Genomic DNA, 16,752 nt, shown 5'->3' with positions numbered 1-16,752 from the left:
ACATTGTTACAGTACATGCATACATGAATAGAAATTATTTAAACAGTCTAACAACAAAAATTGCTTGAAGCCTTAAGTTTACGTAAGTATTTTTAGTGCATAAAATATTTTTAATAAAATCTTAGAATTTCTTTTTGCTTTATTTCAATAAAGGTACAACAACCATAAATAAAAGGAGAACCTAGTTTGAGTGAAAAAATTTTAAAGGATAAGCGCAGTCATTACATTTGGCTTACATCAAGAATAGTAATTGAAAAACCAAAGACCATCTCCAACACAATTAGTTTTGTTGAGATGGTCTTTTTTACTAAAATTCTTGATGTAAATCTAACATACTATGTCGTATAAATAAGAAAACTAAGTTGCTATGAATCAATCAGCATGACGAAAATAAGGTAAACAAATGACAACTAAGTGCATGTAATTACCTTATTTTTGGTTTTTTTAAAAGAAATTTAACTTCAATCTAAAAAAACAAAAAAAGATTTATAGCTAAAAAAGATAAATAAGATTTTGTTTGTGTTTTTTCATGTAACTCATTGTTATAATTATAGTCAGATATTATTATAGTATAGTCGTTTTGTTGCTTAAACAAAATTAGTATAAATATTGTCTAATTGAATCTAGACCTAAATTTATATCTTTATATTTCGTTTTGTTGTCCTTTGTTTGTACTAAATTAAAAAAAGGTATAGTTATTTAAAAAGTTAAGTATAGTTCTTATTTATTGACTTAACGTTTTTCAAAGTATTTGTATCAATACAAAACTGTCTAAAACATACAAAAACTATTTAATTTTCATTTTATTATAATAATAAAAAGTAATTCTTAGCAAAACAGTGTACGTGCATTTGAAGTGGATAAAAAAAAGATGTTATCAAACGATTGGAAAAATAAAGTTTATCTGAAAAAAGCAAGTCATTGTTTCAAGTAGCCCTGAAAATGTCAAGTACTTAAGTTACACAAGCTTTATAACTAAATCGGTAGTTTTCTTTTATGTTTTTAGGCTGTTTGTGAAAATTCAATGTAAAAAAATTCTAGCTGTTCGAGATAATTAAAGTGTGACTATTGAAAAATTAATACATTTGATTGAAAAATTTAGAATATTTAAAAATAATCATACGAATGGATAACGTAGTTGATTAATATAAAGGTTATAAAAATATAGCAACTTCATTATCAAAATATATACATAAGTACCAAATAAAACGTACCAAAAAGCACAGGAATTCACAAGGCAAAACATAAACTAACAGTGTTCAGAAAAAAAAGCAAGTTTTCAGCGTGTATACAGGCAAGCGAGCTACAAAATCGACAAGAAAAAAACGAGCTACAAGATCGGTTGCAAGATGTAAGTGTTTAAAATAGTGATGATTATAAAAAAACTAGTTGTAATTTTTTAACAGTAGTTCCGTGTTTAAAAAAACAAATTGTGAGCTATTAAATGTTGTTGTAGTACTAAAAAAGTTATTAAGTTAAAACGCAATTAAGCTACAAAATCGACAAGAACAAAACATACTAATACAAAGCAAGCAAATAGGAAACAGAAAGGAGCTACTAATAATGCGAGAGCAAACTACAGCAAACAGAAATATAAAATGGAAAACTTTTTCAATCGAAGTCGTACAGGTAGGGAGTGGAGAGAAACTGCTGCACCCGGTCCAGGGGATTCCCCACCGGCTCGCCCGTCACCCCCTGCCCGCCGATGGTCAGCTGCCGGCCCAACCACCTTGCGATTTCGTCGCGCCACTTGTCCACGCGGACCACTTTGGCGCCGGACTTGCGCGCCCCGTTGGTCAGTGAAGCGAACGCGATGACCAACAATGCCAGGACTTCCATCGCGTCGCCGGTCTTGGACGATCGCACGAACCTGTGGTGTGTTAAATATTACAATGCAGTTGAATGCGTGGTGAACACAGATATTTCATATTACTTTCATAGAATTCCAATTAAATAAAAATCGAAGTTTGATGATCCTTTCAGTAGGGAAACTTGGTAACTGTCTGGATTTATAATAAATATTTTATATAATACAATAAGAAGTGAAAGCGTTTTGTAAGTTTTGTCAGTTTTATAATTTAATTATATTTAATCATTTGGCAAATTTTCGGAAACCTTATTACAGAATTAAAGTACAGTGCATCCTCGCTTATCTGGTTTCAGTAGAGAAGTAGATTAAATTAATATAGCTAAAGTCAATGTTTTCACTTTGAAATTTAAACCCGATATAAGTATTAAGTTAAATTGTTTCTGGTGTGATTTGTTTAAGCTTGTAAACGAAAATCAATTTGCTTTTAATTTATAAAAGCTCAAAAAGTCGTAAGACCAAATTAATTTAAATTTATATTCAATAAGTATAACAATCAAAGAAAAGTTTACACTTTGTTTGATTGGTTATTGTGTTTTGCTTTTAATAACAAAAAACAAGGAGTTTTGTTAAATATTTTTTTAAAATAAAATAATAATTTAGTTAGTATAGTTTTTACAAAAAAATATATAGTATTTATAAAAGGTGTTTCAAACCAATATATACATAATGTATTATTAAACATTGTGCACATTACAATATCAAATTATTAAGTTTTACTTGTATAACCAACTTCGAACTCTTTAAGCTGTTATAAAAGTATATAAAACTAAATTGATACTTTATAGAAAATCAAAACTTACTTCATAGTAATTTTATGTTAAGGTAAAACAATTCTAAAACTATTAAAACTAAAAAAAAACAGTAATTACAAAGAGTTATACATAGCTTCTGAAATACTTGTAGTAGAAAAGAAACATAACTAGTCTTGAATAGAACACATCTAGTTCTATTAAACTAAGTATAACACTTGGTATGATTTTCTAGTCACCAAAAATATCTATGGCCGCTTAACCCCCTTTTCAGCCAACTGTGTACTATTACAAGACATTTCGTGATATTTATTTTATTCTGGATCAGTTATATATAATTTCTATAACCAAAACAATTTTGATCAAAATAGTTGGAGAGAAATTAATTAGGTAGAACGTAATTTAGATCAGGAATGGAACATAAGTTATAGAATAGCTCAATCAACCATTGTAGCAATTTTGTTTAGCAATAGTTATAATGGCAATTGATAGGAAATACAGTGGAAAATAATCATAAGTAATGATAAACAGTCGTAAATAAAAGTTTTCATATATTTAACTAAGCGTTAAATAAAAAAATTTCCTAGTTTGCACTGCAAAATCATGATAAATGTATAAAAACTAGCTTTATAAAACATAAGACTTTATTTAACATGTCCAAAAAATATATGTACCAAATATGTTTTACATAAGATAATATTTTTTACTTGAACCTAGTTGAAATAAAACTTTATAGTCATTAGTTTTATAACAATTATTATTATCTTCTATTTTTATGGAAAAAAACTATTAAGTGCTTTTTTAAACAAATAAAGTTAAAACGACGAGGAAAACACTCAAAACATTTTCTTAAAAAAATCTTTTTTAAGTTTAAACAAGAAAAGCAAACTATTATTTTAAAACTTATGCCAAAGAAAGTTAAAATTTACCACTACAATACTACTTACAGTTTTAAAAAAGTCTAATTATTGATATATTTCTTTTTGTAAAAATACAATTATGTTAAATATATTCAACAAATATTCTAAAATTTTGAACATCTTCAAAAAAAAAAAAGAAAGCTTATTTACCTGTTAAGTAAATAATTGTAAAAAAATACTATTATTGATTTTCTGGAAGTTTTAAAATCTATATATTATATTTTTTCAATAACTCTGCATGTCAGCCTATTTAAACTATTTAAGCAGAGGTGTGGAAAAATGGGCAGACAGACAATGTTTAAAAATTTTATCAAATAAAAAACTTCAACTTTCAATTTAACTTCAATTTTTTTTTTTAATAGTTGGTAGTTAACAAACTAATTTGTAGAAAAAACTTTTTTTTCTTAAAAAACCCAAATGCTTTTTAAAGCAACTTTGTATTATTAATGCAGAGATTAAAATTAAATGATAAGGTAATATTTCCTAAAAACTATACGTCCCTACTCCCTAGCTTAACAAATGAAATTATTTTTATTGAATTAAATGATAAAAACTTAGATTAAATTTTAAATTTTTTTATAAAATTGATGTTAAAGGAATGATGGCCTATAATACTAGGGGTGGTCGGTAGGCCTGATCTAGCCTGCAAACAGAAACTTCTGGCCAGCAATGTGTTTTTCAGCTTAAAAAAAAACAAATAAAATTAGTGCTTTGATAGCAAACTTGTAATGTGCTCTTAATTTATTTTAAGTATACACTACAGGTTATTTTATGATTTTTTTATGCAATTTCGTTTTATAGAGTAAGTTTTAAACTTTCTATTTTATTAAAAAAAACATTATTTTTCTATCAAGTATGGTATATACATATATAAAATATTCAAAAAAATTGACTCAGTATTAACTAATTTATTCTCTCTAAAAGCACCTACAGTCTATACCTTAAGCTAGGAGTTAGCAAATTGTGTTCAAAGTTTTATTTCAATTAATTCATTACAACTTTGCTTTTAAAATTAAATTTTTAACGTGTAACTATTATGTCCCTAAATATTTTTTTTTTTAATCCCTAAATTATTTTTAAAAATCGATGACTGTAGAGACTGAGGAACCCTTAATAAACTTATCTGTGAGAACCAACGTTAACTTCTATTTAAAATTTACTATTAAGTACCTATCTAGTTGTCTTACCATTAAAACGTGTTTACTTAAAAGATTTACACTTTGATGCACAAATAAAAAGCAAAACAAAAAATATATATTATCAGCTACATTTTTTAGTCATATGTTTTAAGGCTTGCAAAAAATAAAAAAATATATTAAGGTTAACAATACAAAATAAATAAAACTAACCTCCATGCAACTTTTATCATGGCTCTGTACTGGTTTCTTTGGGCGGCTGTTGAAGCTGCCAATGGTTCAAACTTGTCTATAATTTTCTGAGAGGTTTCATCTTCAAGACTTTGGCACCTGAAGAATCATAAAGTTATAAATCATTATCCATGGTAAAGTTTATCAAACCAAAAATTTAAACTCCTTCATATTTTGAAACTTATCACATGCATAACAGTCTAAGTTTTCAGTAACTATTAGAATAATACCTGGTTATTAGCTGATGAAAAACCCTCTTTCCCTCTTGTTTGTGATCTTCACAGTAAGAAGTGTTTGCATGAGCTATTCTCAGCAAGTTTTCGCATTCCACTGTCACCTCATAATCTACTTTGGAGCTTGAACTAGCCATTTTAAGGTACAAGAAAATTGAGAAATTACTAATATCTATCAAAAAAAATAGTTTAACATTTCAACAAGAATACAACAAGAATCCATATAGTTTTAGATGGCAAACTTTAATTTTACTTCACATATAATGAAATAAATAAAATTAAAACTTCAATTTTCAACTTCACTAGTACATATTGAATAACTAGTTGAAAATATTAAACATCAATTTAGCATTAATTAAAAGAAAATTTCAAATGTATTTAATTTTCTAGAAAGTTATTGAATGTTATGTGCATACCTTCAAAAAAGTTATTATACTACATAAAAATATTCTTAAAATGGTGATTGTTTATGTTTTTAATTTGTTTAGTAGATATTTCAAAAGAAACTAGATAAATTGTCATTCATTTTTTGTATAAAGTTTGAAAAAGTATTATGAGGGTTTTTGTATAAAAAATACTAAAAATGGGATATTTTAAAAGTTTTGTTATACTAAGGCCATATGAGAGTTCAACATCTTTTTAGAAAAATTAAGATTGTTTTTTTTTTTAGGGATTATAGTGCATATACTGTAAAATACTTTTTATAAAAAAAAACATTTCAATTAGTTTTTGAGATATGACCAATTAAAAATAATATAATACAATGTATGGAATACAATATTTTCATGCTTAATTTTCTTGGAAATTAAAAAAAAATCACTTTTCTTTTATATTTTCCAAGTAATTTACTTAAAATTTGTAGGAAATGTTGTTTATAATAATATGAGAGCTTTGCAGAAAAGAGATTTTTAAAACTAACAGCTATAATAATATAATTATGTGATAAATTTTAATAGAACAAAAAAATCGGAAAAAAAATGATTTCTTACAAGTTGTATATAACTAAGTAAATATTAAACTGATAACATTTTAAAAAGGGTTGTCAAAATTTTTGGGTCTTTTTTAGTAAAAAAATAAGTTTAAGATAAAAACTGTATTACAGTTATAACAACATTGAAAAGATACTGTTAAGCTACTTTAAATGTGTTTTTTTTAATAAAAAGAAGAAATAATAACAGCTTCATGATTTTCCCACACTTTGTGGTTTTTAGTGTTGAGATTTTAACCTTGTGAGTGTTTGCTAAATGACGTGTCACCAAAGGTTTTTTCAATAAAGGGTTAGGATTAGTTTTTATTTCAGTTAGTTAAATTTTTTTTTTCTTTTATTATTACATAGACATTTTTATTTTTAGTTAAAAGGTAATTTTTTTTCTTAGTAAATTTAAAGATAGGGCAGGTGGAATAACATGTGATGAGCTCAAACTCACTTGCTTGACCTTCAAAAAACGTTTATCGTTGCAGAGGGGAGAGTGAGTATTTTCTGATGTTTTTCTACCTTTAAAAAAAAAAAAAAAAAAAAGAAATTATTTTAAGAAAACACTTTTATAGACATGCTGGAATTTTTGAGTCAAATCAAAGTTTACAAAAAAAAGTAAATTTTCAAAATAAATGCAATACACAAATCAATAACAACTTAAATTTATGTATCACGTACTGGCTTCAAAAGTAATAATTCAAAGCTAACTTAAACAATTCTAATGCATTATTATTATTTTTTTACTATCTAGTTACATGGTTGGTGAAGTTTTTTGTTGTTGCTTAAGTACTAAATTGGTTGTTTCCGGTATAGTTTTATAGCTGCTGCTAAAATCAAAATCGTTATTAAAAATGTATTAGTGTTTTTTAAGTTTTGGACCTGGATACAAATCATAAAACTTGTCGAAAAACAGAAATTAAGTAGGTCAGGACTGTATATACTATATTCTTGTTTTAAATGTATAATAACTTTATTGTTTTGTAATTTTTAGCAAAAATTTAAAATTAAAGATTAATATTAGACGTTATTAGTATGAATCATAAATTGTTGTATAGTTTTTCGTTCATAGTTTTTTGAAAATTGTATAGCTTTTTTGAAAATAATTAAGTAAAATTCTTAACATTTCAATAGCTTTTGTAGTAAATACAATTATACTGCAAAACTCTGCATTACAAACTACTTTTAATAAACTGCATTTTCAAACTTCTACAAGTTTGTGTTTCGTATAAACTCAAATTTAGAAACATTTCAATTTAACAATGTAATGATAACTTAGCTAAGACGACAAAATGGTACAAAGTTAGGCAGTAGACACTTGGCACAGTGGCGTTTTATAAGTAATAAGTCAGATTTATCAAAAAACATCTTTTGCAGGACAATTCTTTTGAAAAAAAAAGTTTTGCTGGCTGCAGTGTTCTGAATTACTTAGCTTAAAAAAATCATAAATAAAGCTGCACTAAAAACTTTTAGAATAGCATAACTTCTTACATAAATTTAAATTAACAACATGTCTAATTCCTTTTTTACTAAGAAACAAGTTCTACTTGTTTTGATAAAATTGACTTGTTTAAAATATAAGCTACAAGCTGGTAACATCCTGCAGGTAGTAGTTTGCTGACTTCTAAATTAAGAGATGCTAGTGTTAGATACAACCTAAGCGAGTTTTTTATTGCAGTTCTAAATCTATATATATAAAAACGACTGATTCTTTCGTTGCTTTTAGAATGACTCAAAAGTGCTTAAAAATAAATGGCCCGAAGACCTGGTGTACGAATGAACTTTCCGGTTGACGAGTCGTACACCACTTGGAGTGTAAAGTCATTGTCCAGGACTAGACATAATTTTATGTGTTATAACTTGAAATATTATGTTAACTTATAAAGTTCTACATTGCACACTCTTCAGCAGAGTTTGAAGTAAAATCAAGCATCAATTATTAAATCCGTGACATGGCTGCCAGATTTATATGAGAAAAGTGCTACAAAATTACCATACAACGACATTTTATTTTAATTGAATCAAACGTATAAAAGAAATTTTTATTACAGAAATGAACACATTTATTTTGCATTACTCAAATAAAAAACAAAATCAGAAATATTTTTTCAAACAAGTAAATACTTAATTTAGTAAAAACTAAATTAGTTTATAAAATTACTTTATAAACATTATTTTTTGATGTTTAAGTTAAAATTACTTTAGATGCTTTGAACTTCTATTTTTAAGAAAATTGTATGAGTTAAACATTATTAAAGATAAAAAAAAATTGTTAGTTGTCAAATAAGAACTTTTTTGGTAACTTTGTCTTTATTTCTAATTAAACTTGTTTAGACATGTTTCTACTTAGTTTGAATGCAATAAATATCTTAAGGGTAAAAACAGAAACATATTCGTAAAATAAAACATAATTTACTAAAACTCAAACTTATTAGCTATAGTAAATAGAGTTGTAAAGTTGAAAGTTATTTTTTAATGAAAAATCCACGTTTGAAACTTATACAATTTTAGTTCGTGTTTATTTGCAACTAACTTAAATTGTACAATAAATTTATATTATGCAAACTAAGTTGCGGTCAAAGACCTCATCAGTGCTTATAAAAAATATCTAAAAAGATATTCAACAGTCATTGAAAATAGTACTTAAACAGTTGAATAAAATCAAGTTTTTACTTAAGAAACAAAACAAATTAAATTTAAGTTTTTAGGTTGAGTTTACGGTAAAGTTTCAATTTTAGTGAAGTTTCAAAATCAATATAATATATTAATATTAATAATAATAATAACAAGAAGAAGAACAACCTATATGTAGGCTTCTTCTTTCTTTCTAGTGAGTTTTCAAAATAAACATTGCTTAAACAATTTTCCTCTAGAAGTTCATATCTCTATTTTTTTTTGTAAAAATCAAAATAAATAATTTAAGGTATACAATTTAAAATAATTTAATCAATCTCTCTTTCTTATTAAACTGTAAACACGTTTTATACACTAACTACTTAAAGTTTAGTATATAGACAAACTTTAATCATAAAAGATAACAAAAGTAATTTTTAAACTGTTTTTGTAAGCAAATACTTTAAATTAATTTAAAGCTAAACATCTATTTTTAGAACAAAGAAAAAACAATTACAGCTTATACTGATAAATTTGATTTAAAATCTAGGTTTTCACATAAGTATACTAATTAGTTAATTTTTCTATGATGTATCGTAAATTTAATAATTAAAATATATACCAATTGAAAACTTTATACTCCTTTAGACAACCTTATTGGTTTTATTTTAATTATATATACCTTAATAATCGAAACGGTGCTACAACTACAACACTTTAAAATAGATAAAGTTCTTTTTAAGTTATAAATTGAACAAATCTGATGACTATATAAAAGATGATTCAAATTAAAAAATGATTATTAGCTTTGAAGTGTTTTTAATGGTCAATTAATAAAATGTTTTTCTAGTACTAAGTCACAGAAACTTTGTCAGTTATTGCAAATAAAGCTAGCAGATTTTTATTTAGTGCAGGCTTTGTAAACACATACACTAAATCAGCTATATCAATTTAAAAAGATTTTTATAGATTATACAATTTTAACTAGTAAAAGTATTTATGATCAGTAATATACAAATAAAACGTTGTTTCGTAAAAAGAATACCTTCAATAGTAAAGCTGTATAAACCGAAATTAAGTATTATAAGACTTAACTATTTTTTTAAAGTTATCATTTAATTTAAAAATTGATTCATTTGTAACTATTGTATGTGAAACCATCTAAAATTTAGTCTGTAGTATTTCATTATGGTGAAAAAATTTAAATGCGTTTTATTTATATAGTCTTGAATATCAAAACTAATTATTTAAGGTTATACATTTTATTATACCTGTTTAGTACTTGTCATTAATTCTTGATATATAAAATGCATTAAGTATTAAAATTTTTTTTTTGGACTTGGCTTTTTGGAACTTTGTATAAGTAAACCGTTTAGTAGTATAAAATTCAAATACTAACTTTATTTCTTGTTTATAATATTGTATGCTGTTTTTGTACCTATAAAACATTTCTCAGTAATAAACTTCGTAAATACCTTCTATACAATCAAGAACTTATATTTATTTACAACTTTGTTAAATTATGCTATAAGTTGATTAGAGAGACGTCATTAGATTTATAAAATAAAGTAGTTTCAAAAATGTTTAATTTATTTATTTTAAGACTAAATTTAAGTGCTTTAACAAAAAGTGTTTATGATTTTTTTTCGTTAATTACGTAAAAACAGTTCGATTTTGAATTTTTTTTTCACTTTTTTATCTTTTAATACCTTTTGAATATCCTATGTTTAATGTGTTTTATCGCTAAAAAATAGCTCATTATGTACAAAAAAGCTGGGAAAAACAGAGAAATAAAACATTTTTTTTTTCTCTTACATTAAAACTATTATATATTATGTATATTATCTCCCTTAATAAATATTATAACTTAGTTTAAGAAAAGTTTTATTATTATGTATGTTCTAGTTTTATATTTAGTTTTATTTCATCTCTCTGCATTTGTTTTTCAGCCTTTTTGTATCTGACGAGCTGTTTTTCAGCGAAACGTCGTAACAAAAACAAAATAAAATATAAAAAAATAGTGTAATAAAATTTTTACCCAGTATATAGTACCAAGGTTGTCACATTAAAAATATAAATTTTTTCCTTGTGTTTGTTTAATGCTTAGTGTAAGGTTATTTTACGCATCAATTATGCTTTTAGTATCTATCTTTGTTACAAAAAAAAGGAGTATCAAGTAACTGTCATATAAACTTATCAATATAATAATGTTTAAATAGTTGCGTAGAATCAACAAAACTTAATGTCACTTTAGCGTCTTTAAAAAGTCCTTATTCCTTTGACTACCATTTATAATTTTTTTGGAAGTTTTTTAGGATAAATCTATTGAACTCGATAAAAAAATAACACTAAAAAAATTGGTCAAAGGACCTTGTGTATAGAAAGAGCTTCGCGTTACATATTCTTTTACCTATAATTACAAGTTATGTTTAGTTGTTCCTCGTACAAATGTTTGTTTTTATTCAATCAACTAAACTTAGGCTATTAGTTTTTAAGTTACTACCTAACGTTTAAGTTTCCAAAAATAAATTTTAGCAACACATAAACTTTGTACTTATTTTGAAAAATAGCTTTTCTTGTAAATGGAGAAAAAATGAAGTCAATGAGTTTTAAAAGTAAAAGTTTTACAAAAAACGCTCAGAATATAGTCAATAGTAAAACTTAATATTTAGTTTTTGTTAGTTTGTTTTTATTATTCTGTCAATAAACAAAAAGTATAATAATTTTATTTAGGAAAAGAAAATTTTATTAAATTGTGTAAAGTTGTAAAATTTGTTTACTCATAGTTAATTTCAAAACAAAGTTGTTACGTACTTCAGCAAAAGATTAAAAAACTTAAACAATTAACATTTTATTTGAAAATTTAGTCAATAAGGGTCTAAATTTTTATTAAGAAACTAAAGATAAGAAAAATATATATTCAAATGGAGCTTAGAGTTTTTAAAAACTGATGTCAGTATGATTTGAATTTTTGTATACAAAAAAAATTGAACTACGTTTAAATTTTAGAAAAGTTTAAATTAAGTATAAAGCTATGCAAATGTTTGAAAACAAAAAATTAAAAACTAGTTAGTATTTACACATAAAAAAAGAAATTCGTTATAATAGTTTTGTTTAGTATACAAATACTGCGAGTTAACTATAAAAAAAGCGTTTATAACTTTACTCGTAGCTCAAACACCTACAGATTCAAAATAAAATACGTCTTCTTTTAAGACAGCGCACTCGCACAAATGTTTCATCACACAAAACACAAACGACATTTCAACAGCAGCAGCCGCTGTCCTCGTGGTGCGAGCTGTCGCAGGAGCAGTGGCACGCGTCACTTCTCTTCTCGCTCGAGCTGTGCCTGGACATCATGTGCCGGTCCAGGTCCCTCTTCCTGACCAGCACCTTGCCGCAAACCTTGCACTTGTAGGGGGTTTTCCCTTTTGCGTGAAGCCTGACGTGCTTGTTCAGGTTGCTGGGGTCGCCGAAGGCTCGACCGCAGATCTGAAAAATAATGTAAATAAATAAAGTCCTGAACTGCTTGTTTCAAAATATTTCGTGTATAAGGCTTAAAAATAAAGTTGTAGATGTTATATTAAACTAAAAAAAAAATATATTTTTGCTCGATATACATTAAACAAAAGAGGTTTTTTTTATCAGAAGTACGCTATGTTGTAGAGAATGTACACTACGACTTTTAATTTTTTTTATAGCTTACTGCATAAATAGATTTTGATATTTAAACTAACAACATAGCATATAGATTTTGAATTTTGAATAACTTTCTAAGAAAGCTTTAATAAGAGCTGAAAGTTTGATTAGAGAGCGATTCTCATAAAGATGTGTTTGAATAAAAACGTAATCTTGTTCATTGCATTCGCAACGACAAAAGTAACCTTGGCAAATGCATCTTTATCGGCAGAACCAGCTAGCTAACAACACTCATAGCTCAACACGATTTTTTTTGATTTGACCGAAAAAAACACTCGTTTGTTGTACCAGCTGTGACGTCACAAAGTCGCCAACAAAAACAAGGCGCAAACATGGCGCCGGCGACGACCGTTTATCAGCGTTCGGCGCATTCACCGCCACTTTGTTTGCGCAACAGCCAACAAGCCATTGTGTCGCTTGTGCGCCCCACAAGCAGTTGACGGCATCAATCACAATTGAGCGCATCGCGTTTAACGCTGTCGTGCATCGCGAGCCTTGTATGGGGGCGTTACTGCGGCAGCGATAGTTTTGCCTTGCACGCCGGATTAGCAGCCAATTGAAGTGATACTTATGTATTCTGCGGTTGTGTTGAAATTTTTATACGTTTCCACCAGTTGATTGCCTTAAGATAAACTTGTTTACTCTCGTGTTTTAGTGTTTTCGCCATACTTTATTTATAATAGCATCAAGCCTATTGTATTTTCGCGTAAATTTTCTGTTAAATTATCTAATATTAACTGCTTAAAATTTTGAAAGTCTAAGTTGTTTTAAGCTTTTTCAAATTTTTTGAAATGTAGCCTGTAGAAAGATATATGCGAAAATTGCCGATTAAATGGATTATGTTCAACTTTCAAAATAGGTCTAACATTTCAAACTATATAGACCCCGTGTATTTTGTTTTCTAAACTTGTAATAAAAATTTTCATTAAGATATTTAGAATAGTAAATAGTTTATGCACTATTTTTTTTCTTAAAGTTTATATCTGGATGTTACGGTTTTTGTTTATAAATTTTCTTAAAAATATAATAAGCATAAGTTAGACATTACACAGTATACATCCCGCAGTATACAATCAATATTACTTTGACACAATTTAATATTTAGATTTCACAACATTCTTTAAAATTAAATCGTTTATGGCTGATACCACCTTGAATATTTGTTTCACTTTAATTTCGAGCAAGGATGTTTTATATTAATCCTAGGTTAAGTAGTGCCTGCAGATATATCTACTCGGGCAAAAAGAACTGCAATGATATAATTTGCGATAAACAAACAATAAAAATTATTTTTTGTAAATCTAAAATCTAAAGAGACATTATTAATGTTTTTTGAAAGACAAAATCAAAATATTTGGTCCTAGGACCTGGTGCACGAAAAAACCTTTCGGTTATCGAGTCGCACACCACTTGTATACTTATTAACGTCTTGTTAAGGACAGCTTTTTTTAATATTAATTAATTCGTTGTTATTATTCTTATTTAGTCAGTATTTCCTTTTTTTGTTCTTATTTTTTCAAGTATCATTTTGTACGGAATTTTTGAATATAAAAAAATGTTTTATTTTTTTGATTCTTATTCTTTTCGTTCTATTTCATCGTTTTATTGTTTTGTATTTTGCAAATTTGTTTTTTAAAACTTTATTTTTACTATAAAACAAAGTTAGAAATAAAGGTTTTTAAATCTAGACCGTTTTATGCTACAAGGGCAATTACTTATCTTTATAAATGTAACAGCAATAAAACGTACAATCGCTCACCTTACACTTTAGGGGTTTGTACCCCGTGTGGGTTCTTATGTGAATCTTCAGTCCGTACTTTCTCGAGTAGAACTTTCCGCAGTAAGGGCACATGTGGGTCTTGGGTTTGGTGATGCCCCTCATGACTACGGGCTTGATGACGTCATTTGTTTTTCGAACTTCGTCGCCTTTCAGTTGACCGCGGGGTCCGGTGGGGTTCAAGTTGAAGGTGTCGTTAGCAGAGGTCGAGCTTGTTCTACTGTAAGCCCTGACGTTCGGTTTCCTCGGTGGTTTTTTCGCAGGGTCGTGGTTTAAAAAAGACGTTTTCAGGGCGTCGAAGTTGGGAAGGAGGGGATAGGTGTGCATGAGCGACATCAAGTGCTTCATGTGGATCGCCGCGGTCACCCCCGAGTAGCTCCTCATCATCTCGTTGAGCAAGCTGAACTGACCGCTCGGTTTCAGCTGGTTGTAGTTCAAGCGGTCTTTCGCGGGTCGCACACCGCTCGCATCACCCTGCAGCCCGTAACGGCTTCCGTACACGTTGAAATTCAAGCTACCCTGGTTCATTGCGAACTGGCTCGCGTGCAGGGGCAAGGGGTTCAAGTTTTGAGGGTAAAAAGGCGGCAGGGACAAGGGGAAATTGAAAGGCAGACGGTGCTTTTGCGAGTGGTTGTTGTCGTGGTGCGCGAACAAGCTGTTTGTTTTGTCTCTCACCGGCTCACCTTTGGTTGATGAAGCTCCCGTTTCGGCTTCTTGCTTCACTTTTGATTGGCAAAATGGCGTAAACATATTTTGTTTTTAAATATTCTGTTTAAACAAATAAGTTTAGTTTAAGTACTTGAAAATTGTGGTGCTAAAGTGTAGTTAGAGAAAGGAAATGAAGCAGTTATATATTTCAAAAATTGTGATTGAAGAACAATTGTAGACTCAAATTGAAATAACCCAACTAGTTTAAAACAACTGGTGAAAGTATGAGAAAAAACTTTCATTTACACACTAAGTACTTTAAGATAAATTTAATAATTTGTGATCTAGTTTTGTTTTGTAACTATTTACGGCGTAACCTAACTTAAAAGCTATTAAAAATAAATTAATTAACAAAATTAATAAGTAAAATACAAAAATAAAAGAAAAACTATGTATTTTATATAATTGAAATTCATAAAACCAAAATTATGTTGTGTTTATTTATTTATTTTAAAGGCGTAATATTATCCCTTATACTTTAGCAAAAACTTTGTTAGTACTACTCCATTTTTTTATTAAGAATATAAGTAAAAATTAAACATTATTTCCTTGCAAAATCAGTTGTATTTTTTCTAAAACTTGAAAAAAAAAAATCTGGCCTATTTGACACAAAACCTTTAGCAATGCTTCACAAAAACTAGTTAGACTTGAGTTCGATTTTTTTCTTAAATTTTTATGTAAACACAAATAAAGTTAGAACAAATTAAAATATTAAAAACCTCTAAGGTTGCACTAAAAACTCTAAAGTAAAACAAATTCAAACCCTAAAACCAGCAAATATTTCAAAACAAGCCTTACTATCGCGCATTTCGAAATGTTAAAGATTTATATTTAAAGCGCTAATGCTTATATACACCTTGATTTTCATCAGCTGTTAGCACTCATAACCTTGCTCGTTCAAGTTGCCACTTCAATTAGCTTCGGCGAGTCGCCACCTTTTCCATTTACAGGTAAGTACTTTGCAGCTCTTTGTTCGACTTCCTTAAGAAAAACAGCTCATACTTTAAGCTTTGAATTCGCAGCACTCGAACTCACCGACAATAAAAAGCCGAACGCAAAGTACGAAAACGCTTATATACAGAGGTATAAATTTGCTAATTTTAAGTGTACTCAAAAATAACAACAGAGCTAAGCTTCTAAGAATGTTAAAAAAAACTTCTTTGGGAAACATTCAGTTGAAAAATATTTTGCAGTCAAAACATTGTTTATTATTGTAAAAATACTTAGCCTTTTAAAAAAAATCGTCAAGTCTTCTAATTAACGGTTTATATCAAACCAATGAAAAAACTCATTAGCAAAATCGTTACCGAAGAGACTGAGTCTTACGACCGTTTAAAAGTTATGACCAAGTCGTTGTCATCTCACCTGCCTTTAACAAGTCGAAACGATGCTGAAAAGCCAGTGGGGTTGAAACGACCTGAAAGAAAAAAAAAAACTTTCAATCGCCTTAAAGACCCATTTAAGTGACATGCGTACGTGCGCGGAAGTTTAAGCAAATAATACACAGATAAAAGTTTGCGGTAGAAGGCCGTCGCTGTTACAACAACCGACGGCATCCGAAGCAATAAAAGACAACGGCAAAAACAACAAAACTTCCGAAAAAAACTTTTTATCACCGCGTGTACCAAAAAAAAAAAGAAAACATTCTTTCCCTGGCCCTTTCTTAACAAGCCTATTAGCGCGGGTGACACGAGCTCACGGCCCTCCCCGGGTTTCCGGTGCCTTCGAGGCTGGGCCGAGGCGGGCGCGCGCGCCTCTTTAAAAAATGTCCATTGTTGCCGGCCAGCGTTTGTGATGACTGTGGGGGGACTGTTCGCTTTTTCGGGATGCTAAACACCGAGAT

General features: G+C 28.3%; 1 protein-coding gene across 1 annotated transcript; it reads right to left on the bottom strand.

The window, feature by feature from the left end:
• Positions 1-790: 790 nt before the first annotated feature.
• On the bottom strand, positions 791-5,306 carry LOC145834591 (uncharacterized). Its single transcript, XM_082942061.1, has 3 exons — positions 5,137-5,306; positions 4,889-5,005; positions 791-1,870 (listed from the first exon to the last, which is right to left on the bottom strand). The coding sequence occupies exons 1-3, from the start codon at positions 5,274-5,276 to the stop codon at positions 1,612-1,614; spliced, it is 516 nt and encodes a 171-aa protein (XP_082798187.1). The 5' UTR covers positions 5,277-5,306; the 3' UTR covers positions 791-1,611.
• Positions 5,307-16,752: the final 11,446 nt, after the last annotated feature.

This window comes from Thalia democratica, chromosome 4, assembly GCF_965202585.1.
Source record: "Thalia democratica chromosome 4, ktThaDemo2.hap1.1, whole genome shotgun sequence".
Taxonomy (NCBI): domain Eukaryota; kingdom Metazoa; phylum Chordata; class Thaliacea; order Salpida; family Salpidae; genus Thalia; species Thalia democratica.
Note: the sequence above shows the minus strand (reverse complement) of the source record. Positions and strands in the feature narration are given on the sequence as shown.

Coding starts and splice junctions, on each gene's coding strand:
- LOC145834591 (XM_082942061.1), bottom strand. CDS start 5,276: ATGGCTAGTTCAAGCTCCAAAGTAGATTATGAGGTGACAGTGGAATGC. Junction 5,006..5,136: donor TTTCATCAGCTAATAACCAG/GTATTATTCTAA, acceptor ATGATTCTTCAG/GTGCCAAAGTCTTGAAGATG. Junction 1,871..4,888: donor ATGATAAAAGTTGCATGGAG/GTTAGTTTTATT, acceptor AACACACCACAG/GTTCGTGCGATCGTCCAAGA.